This window comes from Pinus tabuliformis, chromosome J (assembly GCF_031772625.1).
Source record: "Pinus tabuliformis cultivar Carrire ecotype Pingquan chromosome J, CPIR1, whole genome shotgun sequence".
In the NCBI taxonomy this organism is placed as follows: Eukaryota; Viridiplantae; Streptophyta; class Pinopsida; order Pinales; family Pinaceae; genus Pinus; species Pinus tabuliformis.
Window position 1 is genome coordinate 541,574,625 of NC_142295.1, and position 21,562 is coordinate 541,596,186.

Genomic DNA, 21,562 nt, shown 5'->3' on the forward strand with positions numbered 1-21,562 from the left:
GCAGAATAGTCATGGGATTTCCAAATTGTGGTTATAATAAAAGTTCCAACAAACATTGAGGGATCTATGGTGGTTGTAAATATGCCACCTTAAAACCATTGCCACATTTTAATCAACTTTTTGAGGAATGCCCCACATTTGTTGTTTGAGCATTTTGGATATTTGAGAAAAGTGAAATTAATGAATGCACATGGTGGACAAAACCTTGTACATAAGGCACTGTTTCCGTGTCTTGATCTTACATTTGAAAGGCATACCAAAATAAAAAGTGGATTTATATCCACTGGTTATTATTTAATGGAAAGTCATTGAGGAGGTTGAGGAATATAGTATTTTAATCATTATTCTTTGGAGAGAGGATGGATATAAAAAGTGCTTACATATTTTATATTTCTTCTTGGAGAGAAAAATGGATCTAGAATCAACTAATATTATTTTATTGTAAGAGGTTGAGCTCAAAGTTCAAACCTCTATTTAAATATTAGCTTTCTCATTTGTTTCTCATGGTTAGATCGATATAGAAAAACCCTTGCCTAGTTCAAAATCACATAAGAGGAAGTGAGGTTACAAGAAAGTATATGTAGGGCTCTCTTTCATATCTCTCTTTCTTTTTGGATGATCATGGTATTATGTTTGGGTGGCAAGCGTTGTTAGTGCTGGAAATGATTTCTTTGAAGGCAAACCTTTGCACTTGAGAAGGAACTGGGAGGATTTCATAGATCCTTAGCCCTTGATGTAGTCTTAATATTGGGAAAGAATTTTACCAAGATAAAAGATTTGATGTTGCACTTTAGAAGGAACCAAGTATGAGGATTTCATACATCCTTGGCCATTGATGCAGTCTTAATATTGGGGAAGAATTCTACTCTGATAGAAGATTTGATGTGGCACGTGTTAATGGCTCTTTTGATCTTACGAGATTTGTATGGAAGATGTGACTTGTTGCTTGGGCTGTCCAGTCATTTGAAGACTGTCTTTCTTAGTTATTTTTACTTATCATCTCTTGGTGTAGCTTTTCTCTCACTATTTGAGTTGCACGTTATTTTGGCTTTAACACATTGGTTGTGATGGTGCATCTAATATCAGGGCTCTTACTCACCCTCATATAACCTAAAATCCATTTGAGCTAGTCATGGCACATCAGTGTATGGCTTGATAATGTCCTCTCCGTATCACTTCAGGCCTGTCTAATTATTCATCTAAACTTGAGCTTCCATTGCATAGACTTAGTAATCCTATCACACTATCTTTGGGAAGTCCCCCTTATGCCAGAGTAGAGCCAGCTTAAAGTGACAGAGGGAACAATTATGGCGACAGTGGGGAGCCCTTCTGAATTCCCCTAGGGTTGCACTTGTGTTTGAGAGCTTTATCACTTGAAGTGTAGGCTTGGAACATAACAGGAATATTTGCTATGTCAGTCCTTTTAGGCAATGTGTTACCTCAGATTGTCTGTATGAGACTGTTCTTGGCCAGGTACAGTGTCCATACTCCCCTTGGATTTGTGATCTGGAATTTATCCAGGACAAAGAATTAAAGGTATTACAAACTCATGTGCATGGATGTGCCTATGTTACTTATGCAACGGATCGATAAGATTGCTAGAATACATAGACACTGAGGCAATCAGAGAAAACATAACAGTCAAACATGTAAACAAAACAAGTTTAATAAGGAGTTCACCCAATGCTCCTGGGCTACGTCTCCTAGTCCAGCCTTTCAGTGGTGGCCTCTCTATTATGTTTTCAAGCAGAGTTTTTACAACAGTGAGCTCGATTCGAGACTCACTAAACAAAATGAAGTCAGTAGGAATGGAGTGCACAGACTCTCCTTACTGAAACTCGACCTCTGAGGGTCACAGTAGTATGACAGGCCTATGCCGAGGAGTTTGCTTGAACCTCTCAAGCCTTCAATGGAGTACATAGACTCTCTGACTCTCTTTGGCTCTGTCTGGCTCGATGCTGCCTTCAGGTCAGCTCGGCTTCTACTCTCTGTTTTCTGCTATTAGCCTTTTACGTCTCTGTATGTGCCTCTCTGTGTTTCTCTCTTGTTCTCTGCTTCTATCAGGTCATGGCTTTAAAGCCAGTCTGTTCTTTTGACTGTTCGTTTCCGCTTCTCGGCCTTCTGGTTTCCTTACCTCTGTCCGTTCGAATTCCTCTGCTCTGCGTCATCATCACTGGGTAATGCCTTGCAAGGAGGTGGCCACCTGTTTCCCAATGAACTGGGTGTCAGATTCCTTGAATCATTTTTGAATGGCCGTTAATTCCATTTGCTTCAAGATCGCCCGCGAATCATGAATCGTTTGCCAACTCATCATCCACGTCGGACTTCAAATCCCCTGTCATCTTGCTTTTTGACCTGTCAAATTCGGTCAGTCATCGGGACGCATCTCCACCGTTGATCTGGGCCCCCCAGATCCTACGATCGTCCTTCATATCGGGCGAACAAGTCACATGATGTTTACCCGTCTGATGCAAGTGGTTTTCTCTCACATCTGTCGGATGCGTGTCACTCGATGTGTGGCATCGGGTGGGACTCAGTGAAAATTGCTTACCGCCTCGAGGCCTTCCAATAACTTGCCGGTTTGTGGAATCCCGCGCTACGGAACTGAAACAGTTACTTTTCTGTTTTTCGTAGCGATTTCGAGTCCAAGCGCTTCGGGGCTTTCCTTCATTGAGGGGGGCGCCCTGTAATCGCGTATCAAAAACCACCCCCATTTCTTGATTTGTCCTCCGGTTTTGCCAGTTTGCGCCAGTGCGCGTTACCATGGGCCAATGGTCTGCACGCTCGACCGAGGGTCCTCGTTGCTCCGCTCTAGCCACAACTGCAATTGTTACGAGGATTCCTTCTGATAGCTTTGATTTTTCTAGAACTTGAATCTTTTAGCATAATTTGAAACAGTCATGAAAACTTAGAGAGTGTTCTAGGATCCAATTCAGATCAATTTGGGTCCTAGTTGACATCCATAACTTTTGCGAAAAAAGTTGGTTTTATTTTCTGTCTGAGGGCTTTACCACTTTAGCGTAGCTTTGGAAAGTAACAGGAATATTAGCCATGTGGGTTCTTTTGGGCAATGTGCTACCTCATGTTGTCCATAAGAGAGTGTTCTTGGCCAGGTGCAGTGCCCATACACCCCTTGGATTTGGACCTAAGTTGACATCCATACCTTTTGCAAAAATTTCTTGGTTTAATTTCTGTAGTTTTTTAATATTAAGATGCTGTTACTACTGCCAAACATTTTCTTCTGTCAGTGCTCATGAAACTGTTATCAGATGTACAGCTGATTATTGCTGGAATTACTGCTGTTATTGTTGAACTCGCTGCTGTCAGTGTTGAATTTGCTGCTGTTATTGCTGACTTTTCCACTGTTAGTGCCTAATTAGTTTCAGAATGTGTGCTGTTTTACGTGTTCAAAGTCTCTTTCAGTTTAAAAAATCAGATTATCAAATTAAGCTCATAACAGTGATTATTGCTAAACTTACTGCTGTTAATGCTGGTATTACTGCTCCTCCGGCTGATTTTTATTCTGTTTACTGTTGTTAGGTGCCCTTCAGCTTTAGATTCATTAGTTTCAAAGTTTCAGGTTTCTTCTGTGAGTCTCCTTCTGCTCTAAAAAAATCAGATTTCTGTATTCAGGTTTTTGTGATCCATAATGAATTAAGCAAAGTCTTTCGGTAGAAATCACATAAGAGAAATTTTTGGCCGATGCGTTTCGAACCAACAAGTGTGGGTCATCATCAGAACCAGATGAAGAGGAAGACCATGGCAAAGCCTTATATTCGAAACGCATCGGCCAAAAATTTCTCTTATGTGATTTCTACCAAAAGACTTTGCTTAAAAAATCAGATTTTCAAATTAGGCTCATGGTATCCTTCATCCTATCAATAATTCTATGATTTCTTCAATTGCCTGCCATATTCTATGCAAAATTCAGTTATGTAGACAAAGCAGATCCATTGTAAACTATCAATCACATATAAGATATGTCCAATGATGATGTTTTTAACAATTATTAAATTGTAGAGAAAATTGAGTTCATGGAAACCAGGCCTCCATATGTTTATAACTTGAATTTTAATTAATCTATATTTTGGATAATTTGCTAGATGGCCATGTAAGTATTTAAAATATATAATGAAGAGTACTTTTTCTGGTTCCAGGACTTAAGCAGATATCTGTTGCTCCAAAAGTATTTTTACCTAGAAAGCGGAGCACTTCAGGTTCTGCAGAGGAATTGTGGTCCCCTGCTCCTTTTGTTGTATATGGTTGACTTACATTTGTAGAGCTTAGATTGGGTATATTCTTACCTAGAGATCAATGCTAAGTAGGCACACTTACTAATATCATAGTTGGCACACATAGTGGTTTGACATCTTCTACAAGGGTGCAGTTTTTAAGGAGGATGGGTGATTGGGACATGTGTAATCACCATCTTGGATGAGGGCATTACATACTTAGAGGTTGGGCACAGAACCCTAGAAGCACTGGAGCCACCTTGCACCACCCTGAATGAGGGTGTTATGTACTTAGAGGTTAGGCACAAAGCCCTACAGGCATTGGAGCCACCTTGCACATTTGTTGAAGAGGAATGCTTGAGTTGAGTAGCCATTGTTGGAAAACACACCATCTCGTTTAGAGGAGTACTTGACATGTCAACACATTGACTGGGTGGGCGCACCACCATGAGAGTTGTACAAACCCTACTGTGCAATGTGTTATTCATGCTTAGTGTAGCACTCCACTCAGAACTTTGCTGTTGACATAGGCTAGCATTTAGACATTTTGGTCCATATTTTATTATTGGCCTCCCTCACCTATTATATATACAAGGGGGGAGGGGGATGGGGAAGGGAGCGGGAGGAGGAGGGTAGAGTCTTTGTAATGAATCTCTCTTACAGAGCATAGTTAGTTGGCGCAATGCTAGCTATGTGAATGATTTTAATAAACATGTATTTACTCTGGGTAACAAGAACAGTACTTGTTGGATGAATGCACAAGGGTTCCTTGGCTTGTTAGATGCAAATGAAGAGAGTGAAGCTGGTGTGCTGCAAGTGCTTGGGGATGGACAGTTGGTGTGATGCAAGTTTGTTGTTGAGTTCCTTGGAGAGGCTTATGTAGCTTGGTGGGATGCCTTGCTAGGCCGTGTTACTGTTGGTTAGGGTTTTCAATGATGTGGAGGTCTAGCTACGATTTGGGAATTTTTGGATCAGACCCTGCTCGGGATGAGCTTAAAGGACTTGTACCAGCTTGGGATGAGCTGAGGTATTGCACATTAACCTCATTATTGTGATAATAAGAGTTGTTCCTTTTGCTTGCAGATCCTGGCTTTATCAGTTTATGAGTGGTTGTTTGGTTGTTTCATTATGATTTGGTACGGCAGATGGGCTGAATGCTATGATGATTTAACATTCTTAAGGCATAATTTCAGACCTGATTTGTTTCTGTCCTGTACTGCTGTAAGTGACTGTAATTTCCAGATCTGATTTTTAAGATAGACATTGCCCTAATGGCTGCTGAAATGATCTATTTTTGAAGTATGTTTCCGATGTCTATTTATTTGGACTTGCCTAGATATAGTGGTGGACAGATTTAAATTATTTGCAACAAGTGGCAACTAAATCTTTCAGTTCAGCCCTAAGACTGAAAATTCTATATGATAGATCCCTGACCTCATTGAAGTGAGGTGAAATTTTTGAATTGGGTAAAGTGAAGATTTCTTGGTGAAGATTGCCTTGTTCTCAAAATTTCTACAAAACTCAGTTTAGGAATACCAGGTCTCTATAAGTTTATAACTTATATTTCAATAAATCTCTATTTTGGATAATTCGATAGATGGCCATGCAGATATTGAAAATATTTAATTGACAATACTGTTCTGATTTCAGGACTGGATAATTGAGGTTTCCATGCATTCTTTCAGTTAATAATATGAAGCTTCCCCAAGCCCAGAGTATATTCATGCAGAATAGACATGAGACTTAAGCGGATATTCAAGACATGTTTCTATATATCAGAATAGCATATAAATATTATCACTTAGTAGGATAAATTGCTCATATTTGTAAGTTACCATGTTTCTTAAAAATTATTGCCAGAAGGATGCAGATCTACAGAAGCATGATTTAGTGGAGCAAAATATCACAGCAACCACTCTAACACAGGAAAACTTTACAAAATTTGGAATATATAACAAACCTGCATGGTCAAAGCTTTTATAACCTCTTTTGCAGCTTTACACCTGGCAGTCTCCTCTCTAGCAAGTGCCCGAGCTTCCTGGATTTCTTTTACATACTGCTGAAGGTCATCATCTTTTCTTTCACATTGCTGACTAAGGTCCTTAACCTATTGCAAGAATCTAAATCAGTACACAAAAAGCATGTATAAAAGGTTGTCTCTAACACTGAAACACAAGCTTTACTGGAGTCTAAACTTCTACATAGTTTCATGCAAACATCCAAAGATACAATTGGGGTCTAGCAAACAGTCACAAGCTGCAACTGGAAGGAAAGAGACAGAACAAAATATATGTCTGATGATTTGATTAACAGGACAGTTCTAGCGGTTCATTTTAAACTTGGGCACTGTAAGTTAACAAATCAGGGCATTCAACTCTCCAAAACTTGACAAATACTCAAGTTGGTTACCTAACTCTTGAGCCCTTGATATGTTGAAGAATGTAACTAGGTTCGGTCTTCATATTTATATTCGAATCAAAGAATGAAAAAGAAATTTTATTATTATTACAATGACTTATTAAAGCATGGGTTTCATGCTTGGGTCATCATTTTATAGGTCAAAATCCCCATTGAGGACTTCTAGGTTTTATACTCAGGACATTCAACTCTCCAAAACTTGACAAATACTCAAGTTGGTTACCTAACTCTTGAGCCCTTGATATGTTGAAGAATGTAACTAGATTCGGTCTTCATATTTATATTTGAGTCAAAGAATGAAAAAGAAATTTTATTATTATTACAATGACTTATTAAAGCATGGGTTTCATGCTTGGGTCATCATTTTATAGGTCAAAGTCCCCAGTGAGGACTTCTAGGTTTTATAGTGAGTCATTAGAGTCATTGTCCATTTAATGAAAGTCTTTTTGGGCTTTTGAATCATGTAAAAAGAATTATTATTGAGACAAAAATGTAATTTGTCACCTCCACACCAAGTCGGCCCTTGCTAGATTAAGTCAGCCTACAAGAGGACAATTCAACCCACAGAAGATCCTATATATACAAGAGCAGTTTGATCTATTTGGACATCAACTCAACAAGTTCAATACACATCAAGGAAGTGCAGAAAAGTGCAAAGTTCAAGGAGAAGGAAGAAGTACAAGTCAAAGTTTCTGGGCAATCTCTCTCTCTTTTATGCGATGTTGCTGGGCTATTTGTTGGATTGAAGTTCTACTGCTGGGAAGGTCGAAATTCTGGATTTGTTGGGTTGAAGTGCTGCTGCTACAAGATCGAAGATCTAGATCGAAGTTGCTGGAAGGGCCAACTTGGTGGTTGGAAGAGGTCTGTGTCTAGGTTGAAGAGTCTTGGATTATCTCGTCTTAACTACTAAAGGAAGAAGTTTGATTGGGTTTTCTACTAGAAGGGGTTTTGCCCTGGCAAAGTGACTACATCTTGTGTCTCTTCTTGTGATCGTCATACACACATAATTTAGTAATTGCTTGATAAAAGATAATATAATAAAGAATTAAAAGAAGCCAACATAATTCACAAGTAATTATCAAGGAAGAGAAATCTAACCCTAATTCTACTAGCATTGATTTCTCAACATGGTATCAAAGCTAAGATCAAGGAAGATTGGAGATCACTCTATTGGCTTGAAAGAAAAGACTACTCCCTCTATGATAAGATACTTGAAAATGGGATTCAATATTGCAGGAAGCTGGATCAAAATAATCATCTACAACTTATTCAACAAGGTCAAAAGCAAAGGGTTTTTCACTACACTCATGGGTTCACTCAATGATGACAATGCATGGATTATTGATAGTGGAGCATGAAGACACATGACAGGAGATAGCAAACAACTTCACACTGAATATACTCTATGTTCCAAGTTTGAAAAAGAATTTACTTTCAATTTCTTGCTTAGAAAATAAAGGTGAAAGAATTGCTTTTGTAGATGGAAAAATTTTAGCTTGGGGTAAAGGTTCAATCATTGATAAATCTAGGGTTATTGGAATTCGTGAAGGAAGTCTATATAGAGTCATAACACCATCTCCTCAACCCTTAGTTCACATGGAAATCAAGCCCATTGAGCTATGGTCTTCGTGTGGTTTTCCCACCAAGTCAGGGCATAGCCTTCTAATTTTAGTCAAGCAAGTGAAACATTCTATTTTTCCTCTATATGATGAACACTAAAATAAACTTCTAATTGTTGCAACCAATGATTTAAATTCATAGCACCAATTGCACCTTGATACGGCTTGATGTCGACCTTCACTTCCATTTTCAATATGTTCTATGAATGATTCATGGCACAGAAATTGGATTGATCCTTTTCGACTTCTTTCTTAGATTCCCTCTTTGGTTCTTCCTAATCTGCCAATTTTCCCTGCAATCCAACATCTGCATTAGAACCTCCATCTTCTCTTAATAGCCCAACCTTATTGGTCAGTTTCGCTATGAGGAGACTCACACCAAGGTTTATATCTGTGACTTGTGCTTCTAGCTGCGCAAACCTCTCTGCAAAATCTTGAGGGCTATTGACAGATTCGTCAGCCATGGCTGAGGTTTATGACTTTCAGGTTAACAAATCTCGATCCCCTGCAACTCCCCACAATATACCCAAAAAAACCTACTCTAATACCAATACAATCCGTAAATTGCCATGGATATTCCACTAGACAATTCATCACAACATATATACTAAAATATATTAGAAAATCTGAAATCTGCAATGTGAGGGTTTATTTCTCCTTAGATTTCTAGATTTGTTAATTATTGTTTATTGTGTATGCATGTCAATTATAACTATGCAGAAAATAGAGAATAGCGAAATAAAACTCACAAACCAAAAATTAACACAAGATATGACCTAGGACACCCTTTCGGCATAAAACCAAACTGGAAGGTATTGTTGCTCTTCTCCCTTTCTCTAAATGGAAAATGAAGTACAAATAAGTGAGGCTTGTGGCCCATGGGCTATTACAGTGCACAAAACCTCTTTGTTTGCTCTCATCCTATCCACTATAAGCTAATTTTTTCATCTATGGAACAAAATGCACTCAAATAGAATGGAACCCTTTTTCCTCCTAATGGTCTGATTATAACACAACCCGATAACCTACTAGTGGTTAAGTTTGACTCCTTCAACTCTTAACTAGAGTTACAAATCTTGATTCGACTAGAGACTTCTTCATCATGATTACATGGCTAGCACCTTTTCCATGAATGATGGGTGTTGATGTGGCATCCTCTCAAATCATGGTGGTCAAAACAAGGTAAACGTCCAAGTGGCATAACTTTTGAGGCTATTCTTGCGTCATTGGAAAGGTATTTGTGTGTAGAATAGTGTTAAAAGGTGCACTGCTTAAGCGGCAAAGTTTTAACCCAAAAAACATTGTTTGATGCCTCAAAATGTTTTTGAAAGGTTTCAAACCACAATTCGCCAAACTAGGACCCACCGTAAAAATGGTCCTGTGAGTTGATTCCTCCACTTTTTCCACTCTAAAATCTTCAAGATGGATGATAAATAATATACTGATCCAATCTAGATTAGAAGAAATATCATTCACTAATGGCAAATGATACTTGGGTAGTTATACCTCTTCCAAAAGGATGAAAACTTGTCAGGCGTAACTAAGTGTATAGAACTGAGTAAGAATCAGATGGAAATGTTGACATACATAAGGCCCGATTAGTTGCCAAAGGATTCTCTCAAATTGAAGGCATTGACTATTATGAAACTTTGTCCCCCATAGCCAAAATGAATTCCATCCATCTTGCTCTAGGCCTTGTGGCATTTGAGTGTGTTTATGATCGTGATCTTAGTATCAAACCTGATTCTTAAGTGTCGTAGAAAAATCAACAAGATCTACAAGAAGGAATCTACACGTAACAACCTGCTTGATATGTTTAGAATGACTCCAATCTTGTATGATGTCTTCTTGTATGTGGATCCACAAAAAGAAATATACATGAAACAATCTCATGCCTATTCAGAATGACTCTAGTCTTATAAGACACCTTAAGAAATATCTCTATGGTCTTAGGCAAGCTCCTCAAGCTTGGTATGTTAAAATGGATAACTTTCTTCTTTTCATCAATTTTTCTAAATGTTATTCTAACCCTAATGTCTATACCAAGAAAGTAGGAAGCCATCTCATTATACTTGCCCTTTATTTTGATGACCTTATCCTCATTAGAGTGACCCTAAACTTTCAACACATGTGAAATTCAACCTTAAGAAGAAATTGGAAATGACAAACTTAAGCTATTTGCATTATGGCCTCCAAGTATTGCAAATCAAGTAAGGAATTCATCTTTCCCAATCTAAGAATGCATGTGACCTTCTTAGTCGTTTTCACATGGAAGACTATAGACCAACTCCTTCTCCCTTCTAGTTTGGAGTTAAACTTGCTTCCACCTATACTACACCTGAAGTAGATGCCCTTTGTATCGTCAATTAGTTAGTAGCCTCTTATATTTTGTGAAAATTTCAATCTATCACAGCAACTGGAAATTACTTTCCTAATTGTTAATTTATTTAACAATTTATTTGCAGTTTGCTACAGCAAATATCAAATAATTCACACTGTCATTTTCACAAACAAATACTGCGAAAGAAAATAGCGTTGGAAACTGAGAAAATCTAGCACACACACACACATCAATGACAGTTATTGTTGGACAACTGTCCCGGAAAAACCCAACTTGGGAAAACCAGTGCAGCAGCTAGGGGTTTTATTATTATGCAACAGTGAGAAATTCTAAGCACAATAATTTGGATGTCGAAATTTGGCAATACTGCAGAGAAAATACTGGAAAAAATACTAGAGGGAAACTACCCTCACTTCGGGTAATTCTGGCACTAGACTGCCTCTAAAAAGCAAGTTGTCCAACTGGGCCTACGCAGGTTCTACGTCAAACTGATGTTGCCTGCTGCAACTGCTGCCCGAACTAGCTACTAGTCAAGCCATCCTGCCTGTTGTTGGCTGAGAAAACGTCTCTCCAGCACTCTGGGACTCCTTCCCAGCCTCTGGAACTGAAAATCACTTCTCTCTTCAGCAAATCGAGTTGCCTTATTAAGGCTCTACACTGTCTCTACGTGGCCTCCCGGAGAAACCTCAGCCTCTCTGCAAATGTACTCACCGGATCTGGAAAACTTCCTCCAGCCTCATTGTCCCTGCCCTACACTGTCCCTGCTTTGATCTCTGGTTCTCCGAAAACTGTTGTTGCTCTCTGGAATTCGATCTACCAAGGAAATCGAACTATTGAAGTGTCTTCTCAGTGTTTGTCGACTTCTTCTTATAATCCTTTGTTGGAGCACCAACAGCCAAGATTAAAACTTAATCAAAGGCTAGGGTCATTTTGAAGTTGATCTGTGTGAGTTTCTACACTATTCTCACCTTGACTTAATTAATTTTGATTAACTAACCAGTTTTCCTAAGTTTAGGCTTAGGAAACATTAAAAAATAGATTAATAATCTAATTAATTCATGTCTAGGTGCAACTTCCAGAAACAATTTCTAGGTTTTGGAGATCTCATGCATTCTAGCCTCTGCACCAAATTTCGTGGCTACAACACATCTGATGCTACAAAAACTAACACTCCCTCTTAGTGAGGACTATGTTCTAGTGTTGCACACCCTGCTACAATATTTTGTCTCTATATCATCCTTTGTCACGTTGTTGATGTCTAGTCATACTTCCCACCAACCACTACGCAGCTCTGATGTTGCATATGTGTTGCTGCTGACACTATCATACTGCTGCTAACACTGCATCTGCACTGCAACTCCCTCTCATTTGTTGTTGTTGCATTTGCAACAACTGCAACTGAGAAGCATCCAAAATATTGAATCATCTGTGTTCAGTATGATGCATCTGTCTCCTAAGTCCTAACTACTACTAGCCTCTGCAATGTCATTGAATAATGTGTGTTGTTGCTAACTCTACACTGACCCCCTACTCTACTGTCAACACTGCATTGCGCTCCTCAGCATCTGACTACTACTAGTCTGCCACTATCACTCTGGTACTAACTGTATCAACTGCCACTGATCCATCTTTCTATTGAACATTGTGGGCCCCCATAGCCAGGTAATGATCCATGAGGTGGACTCCTCAAGGACCCTGCCCAAATTTGTAGTTCTTTGGGGCTACAACACCAAATCACCCCACCTCACTCTTGGAAGTATATCTGCGAACATAGCAAACTCTTCCTCTAGCCCATAGTTGCGGGGGAGCGCCCCCCCCCTCGCTCCCGCTCCCAATCCGCGCTCCGGGCGAGAGCAACTCGGGAGCGGGTCGGGAGCGCGCTCCCTAAAAAAAATTTCGCTCCCTGCCTTTTCGGGAGCGTTTTGCCTTTTTTGCATTTTTTTTTTTTTAGTAATGTTCGAAATGCAATTTTTTTTTAAAGAAACAAATAGTTTTTGAGTGGGGCAGCTTAATGATCAAGTCTAGGCCCTAGTATTGATATGCTATTCATGGTAATGTTAAATTCTTAAAGTAAAAGTGACATTTTCTTTAATTTTCATTTTCATCCTTTTACTTAAATTTTTAACATTACCATGAAATGACTCAGGATGTTTGAGAGTGGTTTCGTCCTCATTGGATTTCATATGGAGAAAGTAGAATTTTAGATTTCATTCAAAATCCAGCAGACTTATCAGTTTTTCAGGATTTCAGGATTGGGGGATTGCAATGTTTCCATTGAATTTTGTCATGTATTAGGGTATGGAACTCGTATTTAATCAAGAGTACCAATCCCTCTATGTACCTTGATGTTAGTGACATTAGTTGTCGAACTCCTCTATCATGACCCTTCTAAAAATGTACGCATCACTCAAACAAAATCTTGACTTGACATGCTATGCTTTTTCTATCTTATGTTAATGCTTAGAGGGTGATATTAATGACAAAGATCCCTATACAGATACAAAGGTAATGACAAAGATACCTCTGGATATTAATGCTTGGAGGGTGATATTAATGACAAAGATCCTGATTTTGCAACAAGACTAAAAAATTAGACATTTCTCGTGGTGGCAAGAGGCCCAAGCATAAGAAATAGATAATAGATTTACTTCTCTTTTCTAGTTTCTAGTAGCTTTTATAACTATTGACTCTTTCATATTTATTATGATATTTTTTTAAACAATATATGACAATTTAAGTTTGAAGTTGGCAATTATAACTCATTAGTAATGAATTATGAATATGATGCTTCATGAAAGTTGAAAGTTGTTTCATTTCATTTCATTTTATAACATTTCATTTCATGTTAGATATTATTTGTTGTAATGGTTACACTTAGCTTACAAGTACAACTTTGGTGATCAATGATGATAAATGTTATATATTGAATTTTGAAAGCTTGAAACTTTAAGATTGATGAATCATGAGACTCAATATGTTGTATGTTACTCTGTTACTAACTTGCGGACGTGGTTGATGAAGATTATAACTTCTAGATGATTGTTGTTATATGGTTCAATCTATGCTTTTTTATGTTTTTTATATCTCATTCATCATTCTACATGTTTTTGTTGACATATATGTATCAAAAATTAAAAAATATAAAAAATATATATATTTTTAAAAAATTCGCTCCCAAACCGGGAGCTTCTGAAAATGGTCGCTCCCGCTCCCGTTTTTGCCCCCGCTCCCCGCTCCCGGTCCCGCTCCCAAGTAACATGGCTCTAGCCTAAAGGAAAGCTTGTCTATTTCCGTGGATGTTTCTTGTTGGTCCTACATCTCCTGCTTGTCCTTCTTCCTAAGATGACACTAAGTATTATAGTGGTCAAACTCGCCACACCTGAACCACTTGAACTTTGACAAGTCCTTCTTACTTCTTCTACTCCCCCTACCCCTGATTGGAACCCTTAGATGTGAGGACCACATTCTCCTCCTCCTTCACACCTAAGTTGCACGAAACGGGGAAACAAGTACGAGTTTCCGAAACGGGAAGCGATACGAAACGCGACCTCCCCAAATTTTGGAAACGGGGAAACGCGAATATATATATATATATATATATATATATATGTGTGTGTGTGTGCAATCATAAAGCATAAATGATACATTATAATTTATTACACTTAAACATTAAGATTTAATTTACATCACATTTACTCATGAATGATCACATAATGAAAATAAAAATATCGGAATATCCAAAAACAACCTTTATTATATGTCCAAATCTCAAAATCAGCCTTTATTTATATTGATATATGAGGCTGCAAGTACAATAAAGACTATAAGGCTGCAAGAGAGAGATCCAAATCAGGATTTTCTGCATCCACATCCCATTCTTTAGAAGGAACATTGTTGTATTGGGAGTCTCCTCCTACATAGTCGAACGACCTTAGTGCTCTTGATTAAATACACGTTTCATACCCTAGTACCCTACATGATCTTGATTATTGGGAGTTTCCCGTGCATAGAGGGCTTGGTTCTCTTGATTAAATACAAGTTCCATACCCTAGTACATGATAAAATCCAATGGAAACATTGCAATCCCTCTAATCCTGAAATCCTGAAAAACAAATAAGTCTGCTGGATTTTGAGTGAGATCTAAAATTCTACTTTCTCCATATGAAATCCAATGAGGGCGAAACCACTCTCAAACATCCTGAGTCATTTCATGGTAATGTTAAAAATTTAAGTAAAAGGATGAAAATGAAAAATAAAGGAGAATATCACTTTTACTTTAAGAATTTAACATTACCATGAACTACATATCCCTCAAACTTCCTGATGAACTGCATATCAACACTAGGGCAAAAATTCACTTTTATAACTTTAGACACGCATCTAGAAGCAACAAGAAGTCACTAACATACCCTAAAAATAAATTAAAAAACAAATTAAAAAAAAACACAAGTTAATGAGGAAACGTGGGTTGTACGGCCCTGAAACGCGTTTCCGGCCGTACTGGCCACGTTTCCATTTCGGGAAATGTCGTAGTACGGCCGGAAACGCGTTTCACGGCCGTACCAAACGCGTTTCCGCGTTTCGTACCCGTTTCCGTACGGAAACAGACCTTTATACCACGTTTCCTGCAACATAGGTTCACACCCTTCGATCCGTTACTATTGTTGCCACTAATGGAGCCCTTTAGAAGAGCTCTCCTCCCACTGCATGTCGAACCACATCTTGTCCCATTCTAGTAGCTTGTCTCTACCCAATATACTTTGGACGAAGACTTGCCAATCCTCCAAGACACTGTTCAGTGCCAACCGCACTAGCTCTATTGGTTGACGCGCTGCCCCAACAACGACAAGTTGATCCCGAACCTCATGAAACCTGGTGGGGAAGGGATCTATGCCTTCCACTTTTTGCATCCTGATGCATCTCTGCTTTTCTTCCAAAAACATCTTCTGTTGCTCGAAAGTACCTTGATATAGCTAGGCGAGAGCATCCCACATTTGTTTGGCAATATCCTTTCCAGATATATGAGAGACTATATGGTCCCAGACTCCATCCAGGATCAACCGCTTCGCCTTCGCCATTTCCCTCTGGTATCCCTTCAATTGATCCACATCTTGGGGAACTGCCACAACGTTGTCTACGTGGAGCTTCAGGCCATATTCATCTAATAAGGACACCCTGGCCTTCCAGATGACATAGTTAGAGGAACCCTCCAACCTATCCTAATCTCTAAGCCTTGTTGCGGCCATCTTTGAATCTGCCGAAAACTCCCTCTTCCCCTGCACTTGGTTGTTGGTTCTATTATACTCACTCCCTTCCGGAGTGACAAAATATGCACTCAGCGACTGCCAATCTGTTGCTGGAGAAATTGAAATTCTAAGACTCGAAGTTCTCTAAGAGAAATTTTCCCTCTATGTGTGCTACTCTTCCACCTGACGTTGAATATGTTGTTGCAAAACCTCTGCATCTGCCCAAGGAATCTGCTCGGTGAAAATATGAGCTATTGTTGCTCCCTCTGACTGTTGGAATCACTATCCTGGGCAACCCAACTTTTTTGCCAACCTGCAACTGAAAATCGAATTTTGCCAGCAATTCAGCCTTCCTGTCAATGAACTGCGCGGCCTCTAGGAATTTCAATCCGCTGCTCCCTCTGAGCAGCGAAATTCTCTCCTCCGCTTTTGAGATTCTCGGCTGATCACTCACGCTCTGATACCATGTGAAAATTTCAATCTATCACAGCAACTGCAAATTATTTTCCTAATTGTTAATTTATTTAACAATTTATTTGCAGTTTGCTACGGAAAATACCAAATAATTCAATGTGATTTTCACAAACAAATACTGCGGAAAAAAATAGCACTAGAAACTAAGAAAATCTAGCGCACACATAAAAATGACAGCAATTTTTGGACAATTGTCCCCGAAAAAATCCAACTTGGGAAAATTGGTGCAGCAGCTAAGAGTTTTATTATTATGCAGCAATGAGAAGTTTTAAGTAGAATAATCTGGATGCCGAAATCTAGCAATCCTAAAAAGAAAATGTTGATTTCTGATAGCATCAGACGTGCTCTAAGCCTCAAAATTTGCAGGGAGGCTAGGACACATGTATTCCAGAATACACAGAAATTGTTTTGGGAAATTCCACTCGAAGACAGTTTTATTAAAATAATTAATTATTTTTAAGAAGGACTTCGATGGGCATTTGGAAATCAAACCAGGCAGATACTCAATTGCCCAAGCAAATCGATTTTCTCACTGGCTAAAGTTCGGCAAGAGAAAATCGAATCAGAGGGAGAGTTGTAGGTTAGAGAGCGAGGGCATTAGCAATAGTCGAGAGTGCAGGAAGCGGAGAGAAGAAGCAGAGCAGAGGAGGGATAACACAGAGGTAGTGACGTTGGGACTGCGCAATCACTACGCAGAAGGGAAAAGAGAAGAAGCAAAGCAGAGGAGGGATAACGCAGAGGCAGTGACGCTGGGATTGCGCAGAAGGTGACGCAGTGAGTGCAGCAAGTCCTCTCCAGAGTCAGAATTTCACTGTGAAAGGTGAGACAATTGTCTATAAAATTTCTCACAGAAATTCCTCTTCTATTCTGCTGGTTGTATCTTGTACATGAGATTTTGTTGAAGATCAATAAAGAAACCCTCATCTGCTGCACCGGTTTTCCCACATTGGGTTTTTCCGGGGACAATTGTCCAAAAATATCTGTGTCATTGTGATTGTACTTGTGCTAGTATTTTTCCTTGCATTTGCTTTCCACTGTATTTTAATTGTGAGGGCTGTAGTAGAATTTATTTCGATATTTGTTGTAGAAACACTGTGAATAACTTATTTCTAAATTAATAAGTAGAAGAAATAATATCAGTCACTGCAGTTGGATTTCTATTCAGAAATTTTCACATGGTATCAGAGCTAAGGAGAAGCAAGAGAACGGAGCCAGAAGAGCCCTCTGAACAGAAGTGGGAGTTGCATAGGCAGCAGATCGAATCCCCAGAGGGATTGCGCAGTCCAGGAGGGCAAAATTTTCATGGGAAAATCTCTCTCTGAGTGAGTCGACAGAGAGATTTCCAGATCGAAGTTTGCTAGTGACAGAGGGAGCAGCGCAACAGTCTCAATGCAAAGCAGTCTACAGGTGCGACGTAGTTTTGCTGGACAGAAAAGCGTCCGAAATCAATAGCAAAAATAGCACAAATAAGGATGGAAAGTCAAGATGTCTTTGAATTATCTTCCAAATTGGAAGAAGAATTCGCATGCTTATCAAGTTCAGCGTCAGCAGATGTTTGGTATATTGATAGCGAGGCTTCAGCTCACATGACTGGAGTACGAGAATACTTCTCGAGCTATCAAGAAGACCAAATGGACTTCTAGATCACTATGGGAAACAGAACAAAGTGTACTCCAGTAGGGAAAGGCACCATAGCATTTCATACGAAAGCAGGAACCAGCATTCGAGCCATTAATGTTCTGCATGTGCCCAGGTTAGGAATGAATCTGATTTCAGTGTCCTAGTTACAGGCAATGTCACATGGTTCGGATTCAATAATGATTAGGTTCAGTTTGAGTTTGAATTTTTTGATGAGGTTCGTCATTAGGTTCGTGTGTATATATATATATATATATAATGAATTATAAGATAAAATAGTAAGAAATCAACATCAGTAAACATCAAAAATGCTATTATGGACATGGAAACTACAAGGATAAAGCTTGAGTTGTGACATGAAGTTATGAGTTTTGATCTATGGACTTGGTCAATGGCTATGAGGCTCGATGAGGCTCGTCAAACCTCAAAAAAATTTCAAGGTTCGCCAAAATGTGAACCTCAAAGTCAAAGTTCGATGAACCTTGTGATGTAGGTTACAGGACAAGGGATACGATGTATACTTCATTGGAAGGAAAGTATAGGTTCTGCGGGTCTTCATGACATTGATTCTGCAGCTCTTCACCGCATGGGTAATAGGTTTTGCGGCTCTTCATCGCATGGGTAATAGGTTTTGCGGCCTGCGGTCCTCTTGCAGCGCGCTCCAGCGGTCCCTCACCACCTAGGGTTTCGTCATATGGCGGATTCCTGCGCTGAGAGGAGCTATCTTCACTGTGTGTGGGCCATGATCGTCGTATTCCTTGGTCTCTCAGTTTTGTTGGTGCTCGATCATTCTCCACGAAATGCAAATTGACTGAGTTCGGTATTTGTTACGAGCCTTTATGACACGATCTGATAGTAAAGGTGTCAGACCTACAGGGAAGCAAAGGCTGAGATCTGCGGATCTTCTCGTAGCTCTTCAAACACGCAAATCTTCACGCGGCTCTTCAGATCTTCACACTGTGGTTTTTTCAGATCTTTATTCTGCGGCTCTCCACGCTTCAGATCTGCGGCTCTTCACCTCAGATCTGTGGCTCTTCACCTCAGGCTGAGATCTGCGGATCTTCACGCGGCTCTTCAAATCTTCACTCTGCGGCTCTCCATGCTTCAGATCTGCAGCTCTTCACCTCAGATTTACGGCTCTTCACTCCGCAGCTCTTCACTCTGCGACTCTACCTCAGATCTGCGGCTCTTCACCTCAGATCTGTGGCTCTTCACTTCTCTTCAGCAATCTTCTGTGGCCTTTTGCGGCCCTCAGCAGTGGTGCTACATCTGTCAATCTTGTGGCTGCCCAAGAGAGCATTCCCCAGATGGCTCCCAGCTTTGCAAAAATAGTTGTTGGTTCAGTTTCGTCTGCCTCTGGGGGGCAAGCTCCTGCCCATATCGTCAGTGAAGCCCCAGCTCCCACTGTCCAGGTGGTCCAAGCCTCACTCGATGAGGCTTTGAAGTTCTCTGAAAATGCCCTAATCTGTCGTTTCAATGGTTTTTGGCCAAGGCTGACAACTCTCCACCACTGGATCTTGGAGGTATGGAAGCCTCTAATTCCTGATGCAATTAATATCTACCCCTGTGCTAGGGGTTTCTTTATAGTAGATTTTGAAAACCCTGAAAGCAGACAATGTATTCTAGATTCCGGCCCTTGGTTTTGGGAAAAATCAGGCCTATTCATGAGGCCATGGAACCCATCATTCGATCCCTCAACAACAATCATAACGTCAACACCAGTTTGGGTGAGATTGCCAAACCTACCCTTGCATCTCTGGAATTTTTCTTCGCTAAAAGCCATTGGAAATGCAATTGGGAAATTTTACTGCAGGTGCCCAGAAACAGAGGAATATGCCAGAACCATCTATGCACGCATCTGTGTGGAAATGGACTTTAGCGCTGGATTCCCAACTGAAATACACCTAACAAGTAAAGACTATGTGTGGAACCAGAACTCGATTATGAAAGTGTCCTCTTCAGATGTCGATCTTGCTTTGAGACAGGCCACCTAGCTAAACACTGCCCAAAAGCCTCCCAAAAATATTCTGCTAGAAAAAATCACCACAAATCTACATGGTGGGAAGGAGCACAGAAAGAACACTACACTGTCATCAAAAAAGAATACTCTCGAGAAAACTCTAAATCACAAGAAATCGGGCAAGAAAGGAACAACTCTCAAGACAAGCAGGGGGAAAGCCCCGCCCAACAACAAAAGAGTGAACTGGACAACCCCTCAAGCATCAACAATTATGACGATTCGAATACTGCACAAAATAAATCTTCATTTAACAACAAAGCAGATCTCTTAGACCAAACTTCTTCTCCGACTATCTTCAAAAAGACGAACACAATAGATTGCGAAGCTAAGACACCAATGTCCCAAGAACCAGAAGAGATGAAGGAGATGCAAGATAAAGAAAGTTGGAAGACCGTAGAGAAAAAAAAGAATGCTACAACACCAACGATGAAGGAGATGCAAGATAAAGAAAGTTGGAAGACCGTAGAGAAAAAAAAGAATGCTACAACACCAACCTCGCCAAGAAAGACGAGGAGCCAGACAATTAGAAACTAAGAAAATTATAGGTCCGATAGACCAATTTGGTCTCAGTGGATGTTAACCACCACCATCATCATCATCATCATACGTCAAACATCCAAGCTGGAAGAAGATGAGACAAATTGGAGCTCGAAGAAACAAACTATATAGATTGTAGCTCGAGTCTCCAATGGATCTGATAGGCAGCGATCATAATGGTGAAAAGGAACTGAATGAACTGTAGCACATGCGAATGGGACACTTACACCATGGAGCACTGAGGATGCTCAGAGAGACTATTACAGGAATTCCAGTTCTCAATATGTTGAAGGAAATGTAACTAGGTTCGGTCTTCACAAATGTATCTTTGATACTTGTATTTATTCAAGAAAAGAGAATTATTTTTATGATATTTGTCAATGAGTTTCTTGCTCATTGAAGTAGGTCAAGCACATGTTTAAGTGCTTCTAGGAAGTCAAAGAGTCAATGTATTTATGTGAGACCCTTTGAGGGCATGTTACACTATGTATAAAATAGTATAAAGGTCAAAGGAATACCTCCAAGCAAAGTCAAAGTCATCTCATTACAACGAAAGCCTTCAAGCAGCAAAATAATGAAGAAAAAGTCAAGTCGGCCTAAAGACAGCAAGTCGGCCTAAAGGAGGGACAGTCCTCTATATATAAAGGTTGTCCACTCCCTCTCAACGCCAATCAAGCATCTTTGAAATTAGCGAATATAGAAGCCGAGAAGAAGTGAAGGGAAACAAGTCTAAAGGGTTTCCAAAGTGCAGCGAAGAAAGGAGGAAGAAAAGCGAAGCTATAGGATTGTTTCTAAGGCTACAAACAGTCACACATGCGAAGAAAAGGAGGTCAAGTCTGCGAGTATGATAGCAGGGACAAATAGTCCATGAACTTGTGTTGTTTGGGCTTGAAACTAGGCCTACAAGGCTTCTTAAGTCAAGCGAAGAAGCCTGTTGAAGGAAAAAGGACCCTAATTCTCTAGGGTATGTACCACACGTGGGAAAACTAGGGCAGTTGTACAATCATACACCTATACTTCAAGAAGAGTCCCGTTGG

At 39.7% G+C, this 21,562-nt stretch overlaps 1 protein-coding gene across 1 annotated transcript in view; it reads right to left on the reverse strand.

The window, feature by feature from the left end:
* LOC149228155 (PH, RCC1 and FYVE domains-containing protein 1-like) overlaps positions 1-21,562 on the reverse strand; it is a 176,568-nt gene that overhangs the window by 60,069 nt on the left and 94,937 nt on the right. The window contains exon 7 of the mRNA XM_089378061.1: positions 6,193-6,339. Coding sequence (XP_089234187.1) covers positions 6,193-6,339 — 147 coding nt within the window. The remainder of the gene's footprint in view (positions 1-6,192; positions 6,340-21,562) is intronic.